Source organism: Tasmannia lanceolata, unplaced genomic scaffold (assembly GCF_043159265.1).
Source record: "Tasmannia lanceolata isolate RefF3 unplaced genomic scaffold, GAP_Taslan_0.1 ptg000006l, whole genome shotgun sequence".
Classification (NCBI taxonomy): Eukaryota; Viridiplantae; Streptophyta; class Magnoliopsida; order Canellales; family Winteraceae; genus Tasmannia; species Tasmannia lanceolata.
In genome coordinates, this window is record NW_027518683.1 from 14,749,620 (window position 1) to 14,775,409 (window position 25,790).

General features: G+C 39.2%; 1 protein-coding gene across 3 annotated transcripts; it reads left to right on the top strand.

Moving 5' to 3' along the window:
• Positions 1-561: 561 nt before the first annotated feature.
• LOC143879842 (DExH-box ATP-dependent RNA helicase DExH10-like) lies at positions 562-24,595 on the top strand. Of its 3 annotated transcripts, none has more exons than XM_077382477.1 (18): positions 562-681; positions 838-1,929; positions 3,952-4,266; positions 4,534-4,638; positions 4,747-4,815; positions 5,299-5,466; positions 5,566-5,637; positions 5,751-5,867; positions 6,474-6,698; positions 6,846-7,004; positions 7,578-7,667; positions 8,949-9,047; positions 9,496-9,649; positions 9,770-9,918; positions 10,015-10,140; positions 13,388-13,480; positions 15,989-16,146; positions 24,024-24,595. In XM_077382477.1, the coding sequence occupies exons 2-17, from the start codon at positions 943-945 to the stop codon at positions 16,097-16,099; spliced, it is 3,039 nt and encodes a 1,012-aa protein (XP_077238592.1). In that variant the 5' UTR covers positions 562-681; positions 838-942; the 3' UTR covers positions 16,100-16,146; positions 24,024-24,595. The 3 variants fall into 3 exon arrangements, 2 of the variants coding, with proteins under 2 accessions (XP_077238592.1, XP_077238593.1); XR_013251406.1 differs by lacking the exon at positions 562-681 and having other exon boundaries at positions 688-1,929; positions 24,024-24,143; positions 24,289-24,595; XM_077382478.1 differs by lacking the exon at positions 562-681 and having other exon boundaries at positions 688-1,929; positions 10,015-10,110.
• The last annotated feature ends 1,195 nt before the right edge of the window (positions 24,596-25,790 follow it).

The following is a 25,790-nucleotide window of genomic DNA, read 5'->3' on the forward strand; positions in this document are numbered from 1 at the left end:
ATCTCTTTATATCCACCCCTTTTGTTTGTCTTTTATTTCAAATGATCCAAAATGACGAACCCGAGAATTGAGCCGTTTTTAGGGAAAGTACAAAGCAGCAGCGGCGGTTAAAAAAAAAAGAAAAAAAGAGGCAGCACGCCGTTTCCTATGAGACTTGTTAAAACCCAAAAAGGTAAATTCAACATTTCGTGGCAGTTTTTCTTGTGGTTGGCCTTAGGAGTTTGGATCCGACTTGCCGGGTTTTTTTTTGTTCCTGGGAGTTATGTGGGAGAAAGAAAAATACCCTGGGAGATAGGTGGGAAAAAAAAAGTCCTAGAAGTATCCTGGTAAAATAAAAATCTCATGTTTGGTTGACTGGATTATGGTGGGAAAAAAAAAAACCTTTGTTTGGTTGCTTGAACTGTTGGGTAGAAAAAAATTCTTCTCAAGCTTATTTTTGGTTCCTGAGTTTATTTTTGTTCCTGGGGTTATTTTGGGATGGGATGAAAAGGCAATCATTACAAAAGTGGGATTAAAAAATTCACCACACAAGCAATCATTACAAGAGTCGGATTAGTGCTAACAGGCAACCAAACATGGGATGGGACCAAAATTTAACCAACTCTTCCGGGGACAAAAATTTAACTGGCAACCAAACGGAGGATTCCAACTCTCATCATCCGCCACATTTTTCCATTTCAGGTAAGCTAAATCTTCTCCCATTTCATCCGCATTGACATAAATCCAATTGAAATCGCGTAAAAAACCCTACTTATTGTCCAACTTCCTAAAATCGTACCACAAACTCTAATTCTCATCTAACTTCTTCGGGGTAAACTCTTCATTCTTTATGCTCAGAAACCCTAGCAGATCTGGAGCTGAAGCTGGCCTTTATTGGGAGGAATCGTATCGTAAACCCTAATTCTTGCGTCTTCCTTTAATCTGTATAAATTCAGTAAAAAAATGGAAGAATCCCCAACCCTAGGAAAGCGAAAACTACCGGATGATCCAGAGATCAAACCCCAACCATCCCAAGAACCAGAGAAACCCGAATCAGCCTCTAAACGAAGAAATCTGGCTCGTACATGTGTTCACGAGGTTGCGATTCCCACTGATTACACAGCCTCAGAAGACGAATCAACACATGGAACCCTATCTAACCCTATTTACAATGGAGAAATGGCCAAAAAATACCCTTTCAAACTCGACCCATTCCAACAAGTATCCATCGCTTGCCTCGAACGCCACGAGTCAGTCTTGGTATCGGCACACACTTCGGCGGGCAAAACCGCTGTCGCCGAGTACGCTGTTGCAATGTCTTTTAGAGACAAGCAAAGGGTCATTTACACATCTCCATTGAAAGCTCTGAGCAATCAGAAGTATAGAGAGTTGAATCATGAGTTTTCGGATGTCGGGTTAATGACTGGCGATGTCACTGTTTCGCCCAATGCCAGTTGTTTAGTTATGACTACGGAGGTTCTTAGAGGAATGTTGTATACGGGTTCTGAGGTGTTAAAGGAAGTTGCGTGGGTTATTTTCGATGAAATTCATTATATGAAGGATCGAGAACGGGGTGTGGTTTGGGAGGAAAGTATTATATTTTTGCCCCAGGAGATTAAGATGGTATTTCTTTCGGCGACAATGTCGAATGCCACTGAATTTGCGGAATGGATTTGTAATGTGCACAAGCAGCCTTGTCATGTGGTGTACACGGATTTTCGTCCTACCCCACTTCAACATTATGTGTTCCCCATGGGTGGTTCAGGTCTGTATCTTGTTGTTGATGAGAATGAACAGTTCAAGGAGGACAATTTTATGAAGATTCAGGAGACATTCACGAAACACAAAAAGCCAGGTGATGGGAATAAGAGTGGGATTGATAAAGCTAGTGGGAGGATCGCAAAGAGTGGGTCTGCGTCTGGGGTTTCTGACATTTACAAGATTGTTAAGGTATTAAATTTCTTTTATGTTTTTTTTTTTTCATGTTATTGCATTGACTGTATGTACAGGTAGTTATTGCTTCATTAGATCCATCTTATTGTAAATGGTGTACTTCATCTTGGCCATCATTAATTCCCATGGTTGTGTACCAAAATCTCTCCAAACAATTGACTCATTGCTCATAGTTTTTGCCTAGCCATGCTTTTAATCTTGAAAAATACAGGCAATATTTACAGTGCCTTTATCGTTGTTTTTAGGTCCTCAGACTTGAGTGTGATACTCCTTTTGATGGGTAAAATTACGTTCTTCAGGTGTAGTCATATTTGCTCAGTAGCAGCGTGATGCGGATTGTAGGCCCAATAAGAGGCATATTTGCCCATTAGGATTTATTTATATGTTATTTAGTTTTTAGGATTTTATTTTCATGTTTTTTAGTTTTTAGGGCTTTTATTTCTTTCCATTGAATTTTATTTCCATTGCCTATTAATAGGCCTCATGTAGTAGATATTTTAAGTTTTAGATGGTTTATTGAATTGATAACTTCTCCCCGAATTTCTTTCTTCCTCTATTCTTCTCCTTATATTCTTCTATTCTCTCCCTCTTCTTCTACTTCTTCTTCTTCTAGTCTTCTCTTTCTCTTCTCTTCTCTTCTTCTTTTTTCTCCCCTTTCTTCTATTTCTCTTCCTGGTCCTACATCAAATTTGGTATCAAAGTTACTACCTAGCTTGTAATTTAATTCTAATTTTATTATGGGTATCTTTGTTTCATATGACACTTTTGAAAAGTGAATCTGGTAATATTAATTAAAAATAGTGAAGTTTTAGTAGTTGGCCGTGATACTATTTTTTTTTAAGAAGAAAAATATGCTGTTTTTACTGCAATCAGAACATTGAACATAAACACATCCGTCTACTTTGTTTCACTTCTATAGTAGTAGCTGTTCACTAGAACGATTAACGGTAAAACTCGCAGCTCTGTAGTACCTGCAGCTAAAGGATATATGATTGCCTGTGGAAGCAACAACGCCAACTTTAGAACCTACCAGAAAAGGGATTTGAGAGGGAAAAAGGGTACTGACTATGGATCCAAAACCTCAGTTTTTGTAATCATCACCAACCAGTAACAGAGCCCGAACAATATCAAGATTCATCCTCGTCTTGAAGAAGGTTCATCGCCAATTTGGACTGCTGCCTCTTCAACCCTTCCCGAATTCGGTCTTTAATGTCAGTTTCCATTATATGGCAACCTTCCTCAAACTCAAGAAAACATGTAATCCAAAGATCTGCATTCTCTACCCACTTGCCATGCTGAATACCAGCAGTCTTTGCCCCAGTATGTAACTTCTGGCCCAATTTTTCCTGATATTCTTTCACTTTCTCACTTAACTCCGTTATTCCCATGTTCACTCTCAAATGTTTTTCTTTCACGTAGCTCACACCAAAGTCCTTCCTTGAATTTCTTCATCGGCTTCTGGGAAGGTCTGCCGCTTCCCTGATAATTGCGCCATCAAATTCCCACTGTCCGATCTGCTTTGTTTTATTTTAAGATCGGAAGGGAATTGGTTGTGATACTGTTGTTCCTTGAAAAAATGTTATGTTGTTTATTGTAAAATTATGGAGGACCTGACCTGAAAGTTTGCTTGTTATCTCAACTACTGTTTTCTTTATTTGCTCCAAGCATCAAACAACTAATTTTAAAGTAAAAACTTTTCTTTTCTAGCATTTTACGCATTAGGTTCCTCAATATGATCTTCTACCCTCATTTGTTCTTTTCCTATTAGGCGTTCTACGCCCACATTGCTTTGCATCTTTTATAAATTAGCTTTGTATTCATCAGTCTAATTATTGTTACCTATAAAGAAAAAAGATGTATTTGCCAACTAGGATTTCTTTGCAGATAACTGATTGTATTCATTTACAGTATGCTTGGTCACTCCATTTCTCATCCTGGTTATCTCTTAGCAAAATCAATTTTTATTATCTTTTTTTCTTTTGTTTAATGCTTAAGTTGGAAACATGTTTTGTATCTCAGATGATTATGGAACGGAGATTTCAACCGGTTATCATTTTCAGCTTCAGTAGAAGAGAGTGTGAACAACATGCTATGTCCATGTCCAAGCTTGACTTTAATAATAAAGATGAGAAGGATAATGTGGAACACATTTTTAGGAATGCAGTAATAACCTTGAAAGAAGAGGACAGAAATTTACCTGCTATTGAATTAATGCTGCCACTTCTTCAACGAGGTATTGCTGTGCATCATTCTGGCCTTCTTCCAATAATTAAGGAATCAGTGGAGCTTCTCTTCCAAGAAGGCCTCATAAAGGCCCTTTTTGCGACAGAAACAGTAAGATGATCATCAATACCTGTCCGCTTTTAAGTCTCTGTTTGTTTGAGATTGTGGCAACCGATTGTCACCCTCCAATCCGGTTGTTGGATTCAAAATTACATTAATTTTGAGTCCAATAATCAGATTGGGGGGTGACAATAGGTTGTCATAATCCCAAACGAACAGGGCATAAGAGTTAGGTTTGTTTATTCTCATTATTGTATTATTTGAAATCAAATGGCATCTTCAACCTTGTATTCCGTGGTCTTGTATGTGATGAGGCAGTTTGCCATGGGCTTAAACATGCCGGCAAAAACTGTTGTTTTTACATCTGTTAAGAAATGGGATGGTGACAGTCGTCGTTACATTGGATCTGGGGAATATATCCAGGTAAGTGAAGATTTCTAGAACTTCATTTGTGATAATATTTGTCATGGCTTATTCTCATGTCTATTCCTTGGTTATTAAAAGCTATTTGCTTAAATTTATTATGTGTAGATGAGTGGAAGAGCTGGGCGTCGTGGCAAAGATGAACGTGGCATTTGTATCATAATGATTTATGAGCGGGTACAATAATGCTTGATAGTTTCCCTTTGTATTGTTCTCGACTTCCAGTTCATCATTCATCTTTTGCCACTAAAAAGTTCTGGAAGGGCCACATGTTTCTCTAATCTTTTTGTAACAATTTCTGTTTTTGAATTGTATTAAATAATTCTTAATTGGGCATTAGTGTAATTTATGAGCCGATACACTAGAAAGTATTTTTGGGTAGAACTACTTTGTGCCTTCAGATTTTATCATCTGGTATTATCCATCCGTTTTTTCTCACTCTTATCTATTGTCACTATGGTTTCCCTGTTCTTCCATTATCTTGTTGTATGCATGTCATCTTCATGTATCTTGAATTTTGGACTGAATTTTCCTAGAAAGTAATTGACAGCAACTTGCAGTTGATTTATCTGGATCTTCAAAAATTATCTGGTTCGTGGAATAGTCCGTTTATGCATTTTTACATATCAACGACTCAATCCTCATTTATTTTCCTTTCAGATCGATATGAATACTTTCAAGGACATGGTTTTGGGTAAACCTGCTCCTTTAGTCAGCACTTTCAGATTGAGTTATTACTCAATTTTGAATTTAATGAGCCGTGCAGAGGGTCAGTTTACTGCTGAACATGTCATCAGTAATTCCTTTCACCAGTTTCAGTATGAGAAGGTTTTCATTTGACCCTTGTTCTTGAGTTGTTTGTCAGCAACTTCGCATCTACTGTGGCATAATGTAAATCAGCATTAATTTGTTTTACTCTATTTTAAGGCATTACCCGACATTGGGCAAAGGATTTCTAAGCTTGAAAAAGAAGCTGCCGTGCTTGATGGCTCAGGGGAGGTGATCTTTTCCCCTTTTATCTTGTTGAATATGTTCCACAGCACTTAAATTACATATTGAGCTTTTGTGCGTTTTGTTGTACATTGGCTGAACATGTTTTGTTGTATTCATAGGCTGAACTTGCGGAATATGATAAACTGAGGCTTGATATAGCCCAACTAGAGAAAAGGATGGTGTCAGAAATAACCAGACCTGAAAGGGTTCTTTATTTTCTTCTACCTGGTAGACTGGTATGTCCTAAGCATGATCATGTTGATGGAATGATTAGTGTTGATGCCACAAGCTTGTTTATGCCAAGTCGTAGTCCTTCTGATATTACATAATCTTAGCAGCAAACATACAAGTTGGGAAGTTAATTATGGTATTACCTTTGTTGTTATTCTTTTGGGAAGAGAAAATTGATCAAATCTCTATTTCTTCTCTTTATTTTTCTCTGCTTTTTATGTCAATTTTGTTTTATGTTTGTCTGTGTTAAAGTATAAAAGATTAAATAATGCCATCTCTATCAGCTTAAGCTTTTGGAGTAACTGGTAGTTTCACATGGTATCAGAGCAAGGGTCCTGACTTCAAACCTCCTTGATAGCAAAAATCCACATGCAATGGCCAAACCCAAAAGAGGGCCCACATGTGCCACGTGTAGGCCAACCCTAGAATGAGGGGCCACATGTGAGGGCGAGTGAAGTATAAATGATATTTAAAGCCATCTCTATCAGCTTAAGCTTTTGGAGTAATTGGTTGCTTCATAGTATGCTAGTCTTATCTGGGCTTCTATGCTGCTTTCTTGAATTGTTGCTTTTGATCCTGTTAGTTTTAAGTAATTCTTTCAAGCATCACAGGTTAAGGTACGGGATGGCGGAACTGATTGGGGTTGGGGGGTGGTAGTCAATGTGGTGAAGAAGCCCGCAGCCGCATTGGGCACTTTGCCTTCTGCACTGGCTTCTGTGGGGAGTAGTGGTTATATAGTGGACACCTTGCTCCATTGCTCTCCTGGTCTAAATGAGAATGGTTCTCGCCCAAAGCCGTGCCCACCTCGTCCGGGGGAAAAGGGTGAAATGCACGTGGTGAGTTGATGTTAATTGGAAGCGACATATTTAAAAGGGCCAGTTCATATTTCTTATCAGAGAGGCAGTCCAAGTTTAGATATAGTTTTGGGTACTATGGATCCATGAACAGATTGATATGATATTCATGTTTTTGATCTTCTGTAGGTTCCTGTTCAGTTGCCTTTAATTTGTGCTCTCAGCACTATCAGAATATCTATTCCTTCTGACATCCGACCAGCTGAAGCACGACAAAGTATACTTCTGGCCGTACAGGAGCTGGGGACACGTTTTCCCCAAGGTCTTCCAAAACTGAATCCTATAAAGGTATCCTCCCCTTCTTATTTGTAGACATGAAATATTAGCAGTCTACTATTATATGTGAACAGCATTATTCATTTCACGCCGAAACACTTCGGTACAACTTACTTCTATTCTCCATGTGCATATTATGTATGAATTAATTGTCACCAAATCGTGGTTGCTTTTCAATTCAAGTATTGTTTTAGGTACAACAATTTCGATTAAAAGTTTTTGGGTCTTTTTTATAGAAGTGAAATGAATAATTTAAATCCTGAAAATAATGAAATGAGCTTAGGAAATACAGAATTAGCTGAATCATCTATATTCCTTCATCTCCACAAATTTGTAGTTAATCATATAATATCTGACGATAGTTTGGGTTTTCACTTTTCACCCACTGAAGAACATAAACATGGCGCCTGTGTTACCCAGGTACCGGGACAATCTTGGTCAGCTTAGCTATTGTTGCATGAAGAAAATGTGCATTTGGCATGATCTCTCTATCTACATCTCTCTAATGGAGTGAGGGTGTCGATAATAATATTCTAATTTTGAACTTTTGCTCTAATATCATCTCCTTTTCATACTATTTTGCAGGATATGGGCATTGAGGACCCAGAATTTGTTGAGTTGGTCAATCAAATTGTGGAACTTGAGCAGAAATTATTTGCTCATCCACTACATAAGGTTTGCATCATTTGTTATTCGTATATATCTAGTATCTAGCAAGTTTTGCTTGATTCGAATGGTTGATGTGTATGTCATCATTTATGCTCCCTACACACACGCACGCACGCACCCACCCACCCACTCACACACAGATAGGCTTATCTGTGCTCGAGTGCAAAAACAGGGGTGGGCCCACATGTGTAAAGGGTTTATGCGCTCAAGGGCAGATAAGCTTATTTGTGCTCGAGTCAAAAACAGGGGTGGGCCCACATTGTTGGGGGGATCCAAAGCCTTCATTTGGAAGGCCCTTTCATGGATAGGGTATCCTCCAAAAATCAGCTCCATTGGATCATCTTAAGGTGTCCATTTGTGAGGCGAAAAAATGTGCAGATTAGTGGACAAACAGTATCTGTCCATTTTCACCCCCACAGATGGACACCCTATGATGATCCAATGAAGCTGATTTTTGGTACACCCCATCCATGATGTCCATGATGGGGCCTTTCAAATGAATGCTTAGGATCACCCCAACAATGTGGCCCCACCCTTGTTTCCTGCACTCGAGCTCAGATAAGCTATCTACGCTCGAGCGCAGGAACCCTTCTCTCTCTCTCTCTCTCTCTATATATATATATATATATATATATATATATATATATATATATATATATATATATATATGGAAAAAAGGTTTATAAGCTCGAGCGCAGATAGCTTATCTGCGCTCGAGTGCTGATCAATCATGTGGGCCCACATTTATGGGGTGATCCAAAGCATCCGTTTGGAAGGCCCTTCCATAGATAGGGTGTGTACCAAAAATCAGATCCATAGGATCATCCTAACCCATCCAATAGTGGAGGGGAAAATGGACAGAACTGTTTGTCCACAAATCTGCCCATTTCCCCCCTCCACAAATGGAAGGGTTAGGATGATCCAATGGAGCTGATTTTTTGTGGACACCCTGTCTATTATAGGGCCTTCCAAATGAATGCTTTGGATCACCCCAACAATATGGGCCCACCCTGTTTCTGCACTCGAGCGCAGATAAGCTTATCTAAGCTCGAGCGTAGGAACAGTAAGCCCTATATATATATATATATATATATATATAAGGTAAAGTGTAACTTTTGTATTTATGCTCCTAATATTGATCCTAGTGCTGGCCACTCGAGTTGCATTCCCCAACTTATATTTGTCTATGGGATGGACCGTCAGAATTGTTCTTATAATTCATGCTTTCTCTAGTTATTTAAGTTTTTTTTCCACTTATTCTATGTATTCCATTTCACGTTCTTATAGTCATTTAAAAACGAGCAACAATTCAAATGTTTCCAAAGGAAAGCTGAGGTGCATCATGAAATTCAACAGCTCAAATCAAAGATGATACGGGACTCTCAGGTATTACAATTTTGTTGAATGCTTAGCACCACTTTGTTGCATTTTATATGATATTCAACTTCCCTTTTTATCTATAAAGCACAATGCACTGGTTTTATATGCACACACACAAATATGCAAATGCAAAATCTGGGTTTTAATTTTAAATTTCTGATGTAGTCGTTGTCACTACTTGCGGATACCCATTATTCCTTTTAGCTTCCCCATGAAACTTCTCTGTTAATAGGTTTGAGGTTTTTATCATTACTTATTCTCACAAGTTTCTTTGTAAATTTTATCTACAAAGTTAAGAAAAGAGAAATGCATATGATACTGATTGGACTTTTAAATTACAAATTAAGTTTTATAGACATTGGCTGTGTAGCTTATGCCATGGGATTTGGTGGGAATTACAAAGTTACCCGTTTTCCTTTTTTTAGAGGTTTAATTGCTTATTTTATTCGTGCAGCTTCAAAAATTCCGCGATGAATTGAAAAATCGTGCACGTGTTTTAAAGAGGCTTGGTCATATTGATTCTGATGGTGTGGTCCAATTGAAGGGACGGGCTGCCTGCTTGATAGACACTGGAGATGAACTCCTTGTTACTGAGCTGATGTTCAATGGTGATATTTTTTGTTCAATGTCCAGTGTTTTGTTTAGTATCAACCATGTTAGACTAATCATTAATAATAATAATAATAAATCAACCATATTAGACAAAATCTAAATCAGTGATTTGTTAGGTACATTTAATGATCTTGATCATCATCAAGTCACCGCTCTTGCAAGCTGCTTTGTTCCTGGAGATAAATCAAATGAAGAAATACATTTGAGAACTGAGCTTGCAAAACCATTACAACAACTTAAAGACACTGCGAGAAGAATTGCGAAGGTTTTTCAACTTTTTCACATGACTCCATTTTTTCTAATAATTTGCTTATGGAAAAAAGTTGCCATTTATAAATTTCGATCTACATTTGAAATGCAGATACAACGTGAATGCAAGTTGGAGATAAATGTGGATGAGTATGTGGAATCAACTGTGAGGCCGTACTTGATGGATGTTATTTATTGTTGGTCAAGGGTTAGTGTGGCTTTTATATTGCTCTCTCCGGTAACTTTTTGAAATTTGGGACTTGGTTTTGACAAGTTTCTCCTAGCACTGTTCGCATTTTTGGTCATAGATGAGTTGAGAGAATACTATTGTTCGAGCTATTTTCCAACACAAAGTTCTAGACTACATTCCTTTGATCTTAATAGATAAAGCTTTGCTGATGAACCATTCATGATAATATATTTATGTATGTGAAGCAGATTACACCTTAAAGTTATGTTGATAACATGGTTGCTGATGCATCTTTTTGTCCTAAAACGATAGAGGAAAAATTTATTAATACCGAGAAAGATGTATATAGTTACGAAGGGGACAGAGGTGGGTCCACAACAAGTGTGAACCGGCTTCCATGGGCCCCAGGTTGACGCTCATAGCCCATGCAGTACCATTTGACGAATCCCTTTCCCTGCAACTCCGCCACGATGCTCAATGAGGATTTGGAGCCTGTTTAAAAGATCATATGCATCTGCCTTATCGGAGTCCATAACTCCATTAGGACCAGAAAAGGCCAAGATGGCCTCCCAAAATGCCCCATCCCTGTTGTCCTCGGGTTGCCCATTAATGAACCTTTATGCTCTGTTTGGTTGCTGGGTTTTTTTTGTTCCCAGGATTTATGTGGGTAAAGGTTTAGTGGTCACATCAGCTTTTTCTTGCTGACATCAGCAAAATCTTGTCTTGAAAAGGGTGTTCTCTCTTTCTCTCTCTACCCTCTCTCTCCACTCATCATAATATCTTTCTCTAATTAATGCTTGTCCCCTCTTTTGTCTCCTACCTTTACCCACATAAATCCCAGGAAAAAAAAAAAACCCGGCATCCAAACAGAGCATTAAAGTTTAACTTTATTACATGATTTCGTGGGGTATCCATTTTACAGCTTGCTTGTATTTTCAATATGTACTCACTAGAATCTAATACAAATTTCTAGGTCTTGCGTTGCATAGTACCAAAAAGCTCTTGATCCAATTGCCCACTTCCACATTAGACTTTCCACTTCCAATAATATCTTTGAAGTTGTTGCATCTTTTTCATTCAAGATCTTTCGGTTCCTTTCATTCCATATGATACATTCAACTGCAAAGGCGGTCAGCCTACGGAGTTCATTTCTTCCCAAATCACTCACAATGTAAAGCTATGTCAAAGGAGAAATATCTATATTCAGTGTGAGTTTGGAGTTCCCCTTCTGGTATACTGATTAGTAGGGTTGTAAGATAAAATTACACTCACCATTCTGCTGAAAAAGTTCCAAGGAGGTCATCACCCTGCTGAAATTCTATTCTGGAAATACTATATGAGATTTTCAGAATTCATGAGTGTCAGTCCTCTTGAAATTTCTGTGTATACAAAATCTAACGTTTCTGGAATTTTTAGATGACACCAAATTCAGTGGCATAGAAAATGCAGCACTCTAAAACTATCACACATGAAATTAAAATCACAGAAAAGTACTGGTGAACCTTCCGAACAAGTATAAAGTAACAGGAAATCGAGACACACGGACTGAAATGAAATCCCAAACATGAAAGATAGCAACAAACATGTGGGCTGAAGAGAAACAAGCAGTGGAAGTTTTTAAAGTTCTGAAACTTGAATAGAATAGTAAAGTGGGAACCTCCAGAGAAAAGAAGAAAACATAATCCAAGTAAATTTGTGTAGGGTCACTAATGAGCGGCCCAGTGCACGAGGCTCCCGCCATTGTGGGGTCTGGGGAGGGCTAGATGTACGCAGCCTTACCCCTGCTTTGCAGAGAGGCTGTTTCCGTGACTCGAACCCGTGACCACGAGGTTACAATGGAGCAACCTTACCGTTGCGCCAAGGCTCGCCCTCTTGTAGGGTCACTACTCTAGTTCTTATTTACAGGCATGATATGTACAGTTGGGCCAAGGCTCGCCCTCTTGTAGGGTCACTACTCTAGTTCTTATTTACAGGCATGATATGTACAGTATATCGTTTAGTTAAGCAAAATTGCAAAGCTATTTGCTAAAAATAAACTTCTAAATTACTAGAGCTTTTAAGATCTTCATAAATCATAATCCTTCCAGTATCTTCAAGCTTACACGCCCTGACCCTTCTCAAACACTTCCGAATCAGCCAAGAATCTGAAGAGCTTCAGAAATTTTAAAAGAGTACTCTTGATTTCATTAGGTAAAAGTGACCTGGTCTGGAAAGCTTCAGTCTTATATGACCTCTGTGAGCGCCCCTGCTGATGTCATTAGATCTCATGCTGGCATCAGCTATATGGCCCCAGCCTATTCTTTCCTTTTATACTTCCTTCTGAGATGTGTTTTGATTGTTCTTGTGCTGTTTGGATATGCAATTTCTAAATCGTATACAGTATTGACTTGTTTATAAACTAGACATGGCTATCATCACTAAGCATATTTAAAGTTTAAACTATTACATGTGTACAGTTATCATAGGAAATATGCTAAAAAGACTTGCTGTTGTTAGATTCTTTCCTAACAGCCACTTTTTGGGCCCCACATGTGCCGCATGGACATGGCCGGGTCCAGAAATTTTTATTAACTTAACAAATGGGCATGCTGGATCATGCATATATCTCGATAGACCGAAAGATAAATTGAAATATAGATTCGCACCTGGGATGTGTCTACATATCAATTCATATGGCCATGTTCTATTTGGGGGAATAAAATAGAGATTGTTTCTCGGAGAGATGTCCAAGTGGTGATAGTTGATCCGCTTGGCGATTAACAGGTCCAGCCCACTTCCATTGACCTCACCATGATTGGATGGTCCTAGCTTCTTGACCCATCAAGCCTCATTTTGGGTTCCACCAGGAAAAGCTAAATCGTTGAGTTTTGTAGACACAGACCATGTGGGTCGCCTTATGAATGCCTAGAAGATCAAAGGTCATGACACTTGTATATCTCCTTGTGGGACACAAGAATTGACCGGTAGCATTAATCCCAGCATTCGTCCCCCACTTCACTAGAAATGTGATGCATGTGTATTTGTGACTTTCTAACCACGAGACAAACTCCACCAAGTAGCCCTGGTAGGTAGGTATCACACCATACCTAAACATGCAATAGTTTCTGTATTCTAGTTTGATCACATCAATTGAGACATCAATGCAAGAAGTGGTTTTAATTTTATATTTATTTTTTATTGTTGTGGACAACTTTTTCCTGCTACCTGTTCAATGTTTATGTTTTATCTGATTATAAAAGTACTTTAGAGTATTCAAACCTTGTTTCCAGATTTACTAAGTAAACATTTTCCTCAGGGGGCGACTTTCGCGGAGATTATTGGAATGACTGATATTTTTGAGGGAAGCATTATACGTCTTGCAAGAAGACTGGATGAATTTTTGAACCAGGTAATCTCTCTCTCTCTCTCTCTCTCTCTCTCTTTCTCTCTCTCTCTCTCTCTCTCTATATATATATATATATATATATATATATATATATATATATATATATAGAGGAATAAGATTGTGCAGTCGACCGCACCAAGCTTAGGTGCGGTCGAGGGCCCCAAACTTATGTGGGCCCACATTGTTAGGATGATCCAAAGCATTCATTTGAAAGGCCCTTACATAGATAGGATGTGTACAAAAAATCAGCTCCATAGGATCATTATAACCCATCCAAAAGTGGAGGGCAAAATGGACAGACACCGCTTGCCACAAATCTGCCCATTTTGGCCCCCACTTTTGGAGGGGTTAGGATGATCCAATGGAGCTGATTTTTTGTACACACCCTATCTATGATGGGGCCTTGCAAATGAATGGTTTTGATAAGCACAAAAAATGTGGGCCCATGTGTTTGGGCCCTCGATGCACCTAAGCTTAGGTGCGCTCGACCGCACACTCCTTTTCCTCATATATATATATATATATATATATATATATATATATACACACACAATGGCTTGTGAGCAGATCTGATCATGGATTTTAAAAACAAGGGTGGGCCCGCATTTGGGGGTGATCCTATGCATTCATTTGGAAGGCCCATCATGGATGGGGTGTATACCAAAAATTAGCTCCATTGGATCATCCTAACCCTTCCATTTGTGGAAGGAAAAAATGGGCAGATTTGTGGACAAACAGTATCTGTCCATTTTTCCCTCCACAAATGGACACCCTAAGATGATCCAATGGAGCTGATTTTTCGTACACACTCCATCAATGATGGAGCCTTCCAAATGGAATGCTTAGGATCACCCCCAAAATGTGGGCCCACCCTTTTTAAAAAAATCCATGCTCAGATAAGCTATCTGAGCAGCTGCTCACAAACCATTTCCTCTCTCTGTCTCTCTGTCTCTCTGTCTCTCTCTCTCTCTCTCTCTCTCTCTATATATATATATATATATATATATATATATATATATATATATATGTGGGAAAATTGTTTGTGAGCTCGAGCGCATATAAGCTTATATGCGCTCGAGTGCCACAAACACATGGGACCCACATCTTTTGGGGGTGATTCAAACCATTCATTTGGAAGCCCCATCATCGATAGGGTGTCTACCAAAAAACAGGTCCATTGGATCATCCTAACCACTCCAAAAGTGGAGGGCAAAAATGGGCTGATCCTAACCCATCCATTTGTGGAGGTCAAAATGGACAGACACTGTTTGTCCACAAATCTGCCCATTTTTGCCCTCCACTTTTGGAGGGGTTAAGATGATTCAACGGACCTGATTTTTGGTACACACCCTATCTGTAATAGGGCCTTGAAAATGAATGGTTTGGATCACCACAAAAAATGTGGGACCCATGTGATTGGGCACTCGAGTGCACCAACACTTTCCTCTCTCTCTCTCTCTCTCTATATATATATATATATATATATATATATATATATATATATATATATATATATGAGAAAAATGTTTCTAAGCACGTGCTCAAATAAACTTGTCTAAACACATGTGGCCCACATTTTTTGGGGGATCCAAAGCATTCATTTGGAAGGCCCTTCCACGGATAGGGTGTCAGGGTGTGTACCAAATCAAAGTTGGAGTGGAAAATGGACAGACACTGTGTGTCCATGTTTCTGCCCATTTTCCCCTCCACAAATGGCAGGGTTAGGAGGATCCTATAGGGCTGATTTTTGGTACACACCCTATCCATGGAATGGCCTTTCAAATGAATGCTTTGGATCACCTCAAAAATGTGGGCCACATGTGTTTTTGAGCATGTGCTTAGATAAGCTATGTTAGATGTGGGGGCCACATTTTGGGGGGGATCTAAAGCATTTATTTGGAAGGCCCTTCCATGGATAGGGTGTGTACCAAAAATCAGCACTATAGGATCCTCCTAACCCAATCAAAGTTGGAGGGGAAAATGGACAGACACTGTTTTTGCCCATTTTCCCCCCCACAAATGGCAGGGTTAGGATGATCCTAAAGGGCTGATTTTTGGTACACACCCTATCCATGGAGAAGGGCCTTCCAAATGAATGCTTTGCATCCCCCCCATGGTTTGTGCAGCCATGCACAGATAGCTTATCTGTGCGGGCTGCACACAAACCATTTCCTCATATATATATATATATATATATATATATATGAAATTCTTTTGTATCACATATTCACAGGTGCTTGTTTTTCCAGCTTCTCTTTGTAATAAAAGTTATTAATAGCATCCAATGTTCACACTGTGGGCATTTAATAGTTATGGGATATCTATGTTAGATGTGGGCATTTAATACTCCATTGTAACTTGAGCTTTTGTCGTCACACTGTGATTCTATATTTCTCTGCCATAAGTTTTTTAATTGATAAAAGTGGAAAAGATACTGTAAAATACATATATTTATGTGTCTGTATGTATTATTTTCTTGACCTGTAACCTGGTCCGCTATGGCTTTTCCAGTTACGTGGCGCTGCTCATGCTGTGGGAGAGGCTGATTTGGAGAACAAGTTTGCTGCAGGTAGTGAGAGCCTCCGGCGAGGTATAATGTTTGCCAATTCCTTATACATGTGATATGGGCTGCTAGATCCACTGGATTTGTATGGCGTGCTCTACCATAGGTAAGTGTTTTTGTTTTGTTTTGCCTTCTCTTAATATCGCCTTCTTTATTTCTGCCATACTAAATTTCCTCATTCACGTAACAACTCATCAGTATGTACATGCATTTTTAGGAATGTAAATGATATGGCTCTGGGAGTAATTTGGGCTGTATTTTTGGGAATAAAGGCTTCTGTATTCTGAGAATTGGGATAATGACTTCCTGGTTTCTGGGTTGTAATTCCATAAGCATGTTAAATCCAAACTCGCCAACTTAAATGACCCCCGAAAAATATAGAAAACCACTATCAATTTCTCATGAGTCTGCAGTGGTCTCTCCATGACACACACACACACGTGTTACTTAAAATTGGGGTTTTTTTCTTTCCTGTTTTTCGGGAGGTTTTCATGCTCCCCTCACTCCCACCCTCTCAAGTCTCCCTCCATCAATCTCTCACAACTGTCTATACTAATATTCCATGGTTGCTAAACATGCCCTACCCTTTCAGTGAATTTGAAACTTCGAATGAAAACCTATCATGCACACCTAAACAATGGTCCCTCTGTGTTGGAATGATCAATCCATATCATTTTTTTTGGGTAGGTGAGCTGGGATTGAACCCCGACCTCGAGGTTGAAGAACAAAGCCTTGACCATTGAGCTAGGGGCTCAATCACTTTGTATACGATCACTCCATATCATGACGATGCCACATGATATGCCATGTGTTATTGATTTTGCATTTTCAAAATCATGTATATTACATGTTTTAGTGTTTTGGAAAATGTTTTATCAAAAGCGTTTGGGAAAAAGAAAATGTTTTCTTGGAAATATTTGCTTTTACAAAAGGATGTAGAAGTGTAGTTGAAAAGATAGTCCCGTACCGGATGAGAGAAAAGAAAGAGAAGGGCTTATAAAGCACTACCTTTTCTAACTCTTGTTGATTGCACATTGGGTTGAACCCATGGTTGGACCCGCGGGACGGTGCAACGCACCGTTCGCACACGCGCAACGCACGCGCGCGCTCGGCGTGGGCAATGGGCTATAGGGCGCATAGTGGCGCTTTATTGGCGCTTTTTTAGGCGCACTTTGCACTTCGCACGTACGCAACGTCACGAGGAGCGATTGGAGCCTTTAATTTTTCCAGATTTGATCTGCACCGTTGGATCAAGATGAAGGTGGACCGGTCGGATGGGTGGGTCAAATGGTTCGCAGGCCCATCAAGCCGAATGGTTCAGTTGGGTTGGGCTTCGGTTCGGGCCTAACGGTGGGCCCGTTTCGGTTCGGGCCTAACGGTCGGCCCAACGGGCCCATGACTCCAACGGTCAAAGGGTGTGATCGAATGGGTTGTGTCCCTTCCCCCAACGGTCATGTGCCAAGAGGGTGCGATCCACACCATAGATGGTTGATCTAACGATGACTGGGTTGGAGAGAGGTTTTACTCAAACCAACAGTCACCTCTAGAATCGATCAGGACCATTCAATATCAATGGGTGCGATCTAACGGTCAGATTTCAAACATTCTGGAAAGGTGCCCTGTAGAGGTGTTTTTCACACTGAAAAGACACCAGATGGTCTATAAAAATGTGCAAATTTCAGTCATTTCAAATAGAAATCGAATTGGCAATTCTGACTGACTTTACACTCTCTTCTACACTCCTACAAAAAATCCCAAAGTATTTCTACATACTGTTTTTCTTTTGTTTACTGTTCTAGATACTGTTTTTCTGCAGAAACAGAATCTAGAGATTTCTCTAAGGCTTGAAATTTCGGAAGGGCATTTCGGGTTTGATTCCGCTAGTGCTACGCGTCATCAAACATTAGTAGGGCTTCCCTACTAGGCTTCATTGTATCTTGGAGGCAATTCGCGGATCCCCTTTGCACACTACTAGTGGGGGCGAATCTTGTCTTAAGGAAAGTGATATCACGCCTTGAAGCAACAAGTTTCTGTTTTCTATCATCAACAGTACCCTCAACAAATTTTCCAATAATCTTAAGACAAGAATCTCTACTGTTGTTTCAATGGCACTTTATTCGGTTCGTCAAATGACCCAAGACTATGTCAAATTCGAACGTTTCGACAAAGGAAATTTCAAGCGCTGGCAGAAGAAGTTGCACTTCATTTTGACATCACTCAAAGTGGTCCAGGTTCTCACTACTCTAAAGCCGTCAGCAAATGAAAATGAAACTTTGGCGGAGGCTCGTGCAAGGATGAAGTGGGAACATGATGACTACATTTGCAAAGGGCACATCCTAAATGCTATGTCAGATACACTATTTGACATATATCAAGGCATGGGATCAGCAAGTGAAATCTGGAATGCACTTGAAGCCAAATACTTGGCGGAAGATGCCAGTAGCAAGAAATTCACTGTCAGTCAATTTTTAAATTTTAAAATGGTAGATGATAAGTCTGTTATTGATCAATTACATGAAATACAACATGTAATTAATCAAATTCATTTGCAAGGCATCCTTCTTGATGATTCCTTCATTGTCCCGTCAATTATTGACAAACTTCCACCAAATTGGAAAGACTTTAGAAAAAGTCTAAAACACAAGAAAGAGGAAATGTCTATTGAAGACTTGGCTCAATGCCTCAGGATTGAGGAAGAGTCAAGATTCAGAGACAAGAAAGAAAATGAAACTGTATCCTCTAAGATCCATTTGGTGGAAAATGTCAAGAATTCGAACCAACAAGGAAAAGGCAATTGGAAGAGAAACAAACACCCTGAAAAGAAGACTAATAAGAATAAGAAAAGAAAGGGTGCTTGTTTCAACTGTGGCAAACCAGGCCATTACAAGAGTGAGTACCGACTTCTTAAGGATAAGAAGTCGGGTGCACCAACAGACAAAGAAAAGTTTGTCGCCATGATTTCAGAGGCAAATATGCTTGAAGATGGCAATGATTGGTAGATTGACTCTGGTGCGACGATGCATGTCTGTAAAGACAGGAACCTGTTTTCAACTTATGAAACAGTTGAAGATGGAAGCGTGTTATACATGGGAAATTCGTCGACAGCAGAAGTCAAAAGGAAGGGCAAGGTGGAACTTGAGTTCACATCCGGCAAGCGACTCACTCTAACCGGTGTCTACCATGTACCAGAAGTTAGAAAGAACTTAGTGTCTGGAAGCATTCTCAACAAGAATGGCTTCAAACTTGTATTTGAATCTGACAAGTTCATTCTTTCTAAGGGGGGTACTTTTGTTGGGAAGGGATATATGTATGAAGGGATGTTCAAACTTAATATCAATAAAGTGAATGTCTTTGCTTATGTTTTGGATTCTTCTTTATCTTTATGGCATAATCGTTTAGGATATGTAAATACTAAGAAAATGAATGATATGGTTAAGTTAACCTTAATTCCTAAATATGAAAATGACTTAGTAGATAGATGTAAAACATGCATGCAAACCAAGATAATCACTAAGTCATTTCCTAAAGTAGATAGAACTTCTAACTTGTTAGATTTAATTCATAGTGATGTATGTGACATACATAGTGTTCCCACAAAGGGAGGTAAAAAGTATTTTGTTACATTTATTGATGATTATTCTAAGTACTGTTATGTTTATCTACTTAGTCATAAAGATGAGGTTTTAGAAAAATTTAAGATTTATAAAACTGAAGTAGAAAACCAATGTATAACAAGCATTAAATGTCTCAGATCAGATAGAGGTGGTGAATATCACTTTCCTCATTTCTGTGAATCAGTAGGCATAGTCTATGAAACTTCTGCCCCTTATACACCACAACAAAATGGTGTAGCAGAAAGGAAGAATAGGACACTTACTGAAATGATTAATGCTATGCTTGTTAATTCTGGTTTAAATAAAAGTTTTTGGGGTGAAGCCTTACTTACAGCTTGTCACATTTTGAATAGGGTACTAAGTAAGAAATCTAATATAACCCCTTATGAATTGTGGAAGAAAAGGAAACCAAACTTAAGTTACCTTAAAGTTTGGGGTTGTAGATCTATAGTTAAGAAAATTAGGTGAAAAGGGTATTGAGTGTATCTTTTTGGGATATGCTAGCCACAGTAAGGCCTATAGGTTCTTAGTTATAGAACCTAATGATTTCATAGATGTCAATACCATAATTGAATCTAGAGATGCCTTTTTCTATCAAAATAGGTTCACTTCAATTCCTAAAGAAATTGAACCTACAACTTCTGTAGATCATCCTTTAGAATCACAAACAGAAGTTGGTGAACCTAGTGTACAACCTAGTAAAATAAGAAGAAGTTCAAGAGATAGAAGGGATAGAAGTTTTGGCCCTGACTTTGTAACCTACCTGGTAGAAGGGACAAGGGAAAAACTCCAAGGTTCTGTCTTGTTAAACTTAAGCATAGAAAGTGACCCTCAAACCTATGGAGAAGCCATAAAGTCACAAGATGCTGCTTTTTGGAAAGAAGCAATTAATGACGAAATGGATTCTATCATGAGTAATAAAACTTGGATTTTGGTTGATCTACCACCTGGGTCTAAACCGATAGGATGTAAATGGATCTTCAAGAAGAAGATCAAAGTAGATGGGACCATAGAAAAGTTTAAGGCAAGGTTAGTTGCCAAAGGGTTTACTCAAAAACCCGGTATTGATTAATTTGACACATATGCACCTGTTGCTAGGATTTCTACCATTAGAGTGTTGATTGCCCTTGCTTCCATATACAAACTTCACATTCACCAGATGGATGTTAAAACCGCATTCTTAAATGGTGAACTTGATGAAGAAGTGTATATGGAACAACCTGAGGGATTTATTCTGCCAGGCCAAGAGCATAAAGTATGTAAGCTTATCAAATCTTTGTATGGGCTTAAGCAAGCCCCTAAACAATGGCATGAAAGATTTGATAAAGTCTTAGTGTCAAATGGTTATAAGATACATGAGTCAGATAAATGTATATACAGTAAATTTAAGGGTGGCAAAGGTGTTGTTATTTGTTTATATGTTGATGACATGTTAATTTTTAGTACCGATATTGAAAGCATTCAGAGTACTAAATCATATCTTTCTCAAAACTTTGATATGAAAGATATGGGTGAAGCTGATGTGATTTTGGGTATTAGAATCATAAGACAGAATAATGGTCTTATTCTAACACAATCACATTATATTGAGAAAGTTCTCAAAAAGTTTAACCATTTTGAATGTTCACCCATTTCAACACCTTTTGACCCAAATATAAAGTTGTATCTTAATACTGGCAGGACTATCTCTCAACTAGGGTATGCTAGTGTAATTGGTAGTCTTATGTATGCTATGACTTGTACTAGGCCAGACATAGCATATGCTGTAGGTAAACTTAGTAGGTTTACCAGTAATCCTAGTTTTTCTCATTGGAATGCAGTCTATAGAGTTTTAAAATATTTAAAGAAAACTATAGACTATGGTTTATGTTATAGTGGGTATCCAACTGTAATAGAAGGATACTCTGATGCTAGTTGGATAACTGAGCGTATAGACCATTTATCAACCAGTGGGTGGATTTTCACCCTTGGTGGGGGAGCAGTCTCCTGGGCCTCTAAGAAACAGACATACGTAACAACTTCAACTATGGAAGCAGAGTTTATAGCTCTGGCAGCATGCTGTAAAGAGGCGGAATGGCTTCGGAATTTATTATTGGAAATTCCGTTATGGTCTAAACCAATGCCATCGATTTATGTCCATTGTGATAGTCAGGCCACACTATCAAGGGCATATAATCATGTTTATAATGGTAAGTCCAGACATATAGGACTTAGACATAGTGCTATAAGAGAGTTACTTACTAATGGAGTAGTAACTATTGATTTTGTGAGATCGAGCCAAAACTTGGCCGATCCATTCACTAAAGCTCTTGCAAGAGATCTGGTGTGTAAAACATCATTAGGGATGGGGTTAAAGCCATTAACCAATAGTCACCAATGATGGAACATCAACTCAACACTTGAATAAACATCAAGTCTTGAGTTCAATGAGTCCAAGTACATCATATGGAGTGATTGCAAGCACTATAATCTGTATTATTTGTCATCCCAAGGTAAAGTGCTTGGTACCTGTAATGTTTAAAAGGAGAAGGCTGAGTATTTAAACTCTTAATAGGCTTATAACATAGTGTTGGAGTGTTTTAGTTACAGGGGCACTCTTGATAAGCCTACCTATGTGAGTGTGGAAGTGGTGCCGCTTCCTATGAGACCTGGCTAGTCTCTAGAGCGCTCATGAAACCAAGATATAGACACAAGGCCAGTACATGTGTCGGTTTTAGAAATTGCCCAAAGAGGTGAAATCTTGTGTGTGAGACGTATCCGGTTAACCAAATAGAATAGCTAGTTCAAAGATACGTCTACTATGCAATTCTGGTTAACTTTGATATGTCCTCACTAAGTGAAGGTTCAAATCGAGAGATACCTTCATCTATGCATAAGATTTCCAAGCCTGATGAAAAAATTTTCTTTGATTTTGGAAATGGTGGGGGATTGTTATTGATTTTGCATTTTCAAAATCATGTATATTACATGTTTTAGTGTTTTGGAAAATGTTTTATCAAAAGCGTTTGGGAAAAAGAAAATGTTTTCTTGAAAATATTTGCTTTTACAAAAGGATGTAGAAGTGTAGTTGAAAAGATAGTCCCGTACCGGATGAGAGAAAAGAAAGAGAAGGGCTTATAAAGCACTACCTTTTCTAACTCTTGTTGATTGCACATTGGGTTGAACCCATGGTTGGACCCGCGGGACGGTGCTACGCACCGTTCGCACACGCGCACGCGCGCGCTCGGCGTGGGCAATGGGCTATAGGGCGCATAGTGGCGCTTTATTGGCGCTTTTTTAGGCGCACTTTGCACTTCGCACGTACGCAACGTCGCGAGGAGCGATTGGAGCCTTTAATTTTTCCAGATTTGATCTGCACCGTTGGATCAAGATGAAGGTGGACCAGTCGGATGGGTGGGTCAAATGGTTCGCAGGCCCATCAAGCCGAATGGTTCAGTTGGGTTGGGCTTCGGTTCGGGCCTAACGGTGGGCCCTTTTCGGTTCAGGCCTAACGGTCGGCCCAACGGGCCCATGACTCCAACGGTCAAAGGGTGTGATCAAATGGGTTGTGTCCCTTCCCCCAACGGTCATGTGCCAAGAGGGTGCGATCCACACCATAGATGGTTGATCTAACGATGACTGGGTTGGAGAGAGGTTTTACTCAAACCAACAGTCACCTCTAGAATCGATCAGGACCATTCAATATCAATGGGTGCGATCTAACGGTCAGATTTCAAACATTCTGGAAAGGTGCCCTGTAGAGGTGTTTTTCACACTGAAAAGACACCAGATGGTCTATAAAAATGTGCAAACTTCAGTCATTTCAAATAGAAATCGAATTGGCAATTCTGACTGACTTTACACTCTCTTCTACACTCTTACAAAAAATCCCAAAGTATTTCTACATACTGTTTTTCTTTTGTTTACTGTTCTAGATACTGTTTTTCTGCAGAAACAGAATCTAGAGATTTCTCTAAGGCTTGAAATTTCGGAAGGGCATTTCGGGTTTGATTCCGCTAGTGCTACGCGTCATCAAACATTAGTAGGGCTTCCCTACTAGGCTTCATTGTATCTTGGAGGCAATTCGCGGATCCCCTTTGCACACTACTAGTGGGGGCGAATCTTGTCTTAAGGAAAGTGATATCACGCCTTGAAGCAACAAGTTTCTGTTTTCTATCATCAACAGTACCCTCAACAAATTTTCCAACACCATGCCCTCTTTCGTTTCCTCCAGTCCGCCTGCATGTTCATGTTGGGCGTTTTCTTCTTTATGATTAAACACAAAAGGAGGAAGAAGGAAGAAACTTCACTTTTCAGTAATTGAAACAATAAAGCCAAGGAAGAGCAAACACGTTTTCTCACTTGTAATTGGTTACTATGGCCTTTCCAGTTTCAAGCCTTCTCCCATGCAGTAGGAGAGGGAGATTTGGAGAACAAGTTTGCGGCAGGCTTAGGGGGGAGGGAGCCTTCGTCGAGGTATAGTGTTTACCAACTGTCTTATACTCATGAGGTGAGTCACTATTCCATACCGAATTTTATGATGCTTGGTAAATATCAAGTCGTTGGCATGCACATATATAAAAAGGAATGTAGTTTTACAGGGAAAATGTTTCTGTTGTTCTCAAAGCTACTTTGTTTTTGTTGTGAAACAAAAGGGCCAAATTCGGTCTATATGGTCCGGAGAGATGCTTTGCACGCACAAGAAGATATACGTGGTTCACTGGGGCGAGAATTTCTACTATATCGATCAACATTTTTTCTTACGGTGAAAATGATTTGGTCTGGTTCAGGAATTTGGTGCAAGGTTTATGCCAAGGCTTGAGAGTTTTATATTCTCTAAAAAACAATGCTTTTAGAAGATAATTGCCATAGCATCCCTAAAACCAACTGTTAAGTTATTTTGCTCTGTTAATATTTTAAAATGATAAATTATTACCCTCGATTTAAGTGCTTTTTTGTCCTCATGGCTCTGTTCACTGGAAAACAGCCTCTTTTTTCCTTGACCGGTGTTCACTTGCTTTCTAGTTAAAATAGAATTACACATGTGGAATTTCTGCAATAAGTCAAAAAATGACATGGAAAAGCCCATTCCCCCCCCCCCCCCTAGGGATTTCATTTCTGACCAAAAACACACAGATTTCGTTTCCCTGGGAAGCTAGTGCAAAAAGAAGGGCAAGCAGTTTGACTGGAAACCTTTTCCTGCGCAAGTGAACAGTCCAGGGAAACCTTTTCTTACACAGATTCCCTGGATTTCTTTTCCTAATGCCACGTCAAATTATTGGGAAACATTTTCGTTTCCTTTCCCGGGAAAACAAGTGAACAATTGGAAACGTTGACATAGAGCATAGTGAATCTTACTTTTGACTGATCCAAGTCGTCCATTGGAAAGGTGGTGTTTTCAATGTCATGTCCTAAAATTTACGTTCAATCAACTCCAACATCCAATCATGTGCATTTTTAGTACAAAGGCTATTTCTTTAAATTTTCGGTCCATTAAATCTAACATCCAATCAACTCTAATATCCATTAATCACCCAACCCGACCCGAGTTGTGCCCGAACTACGGCAAGGTGTGTCCCACTTTGGCTGTTCTTGGTTTGGATATCTTATGGCATTGAAAATGCAACATAGTGGAGCCCACCTTTGACTGATCTAAACTGTTCATTTATGATGATTTGCTTTCGATCTCCTATTCCAAAAAATCACGCTAAATCATGCAACTCTAACATTGAATTGCAACCCGTTAAAGCTTTCTTACAAGGAAATCTTTTGTCTTAGTTTGTCTAGTCTAAGCCTTTCTCCTACTCTAACTATAGGACACCACAACAGAAATCCCATGATTTTCTAAACCTTGAAAGACTCAATCCGTTTTAGGAAACTCATCCCACTCGGGTGAAACAAGATTCATTTTGAAATCTATAATAGTCATCTTTCAAAACAGTTGGCATGGCATTCTCAATGTTAGCAGTGTCATTTTGAAAGTCAAAATTGAGGGCGAGTTCACCTTGTTTGACACTTGTTAATTTGCTGGTAAGAGCTTTTTGGGAGTTGTAACATCCTATGACTGCTAGCTAAATAATAAAAAAGGTGAGTTCACCCCATTATAAAAATGTGATCCTATGGCGTGCCTCGGGCCGGCACGGCCCAGTTGCCACCT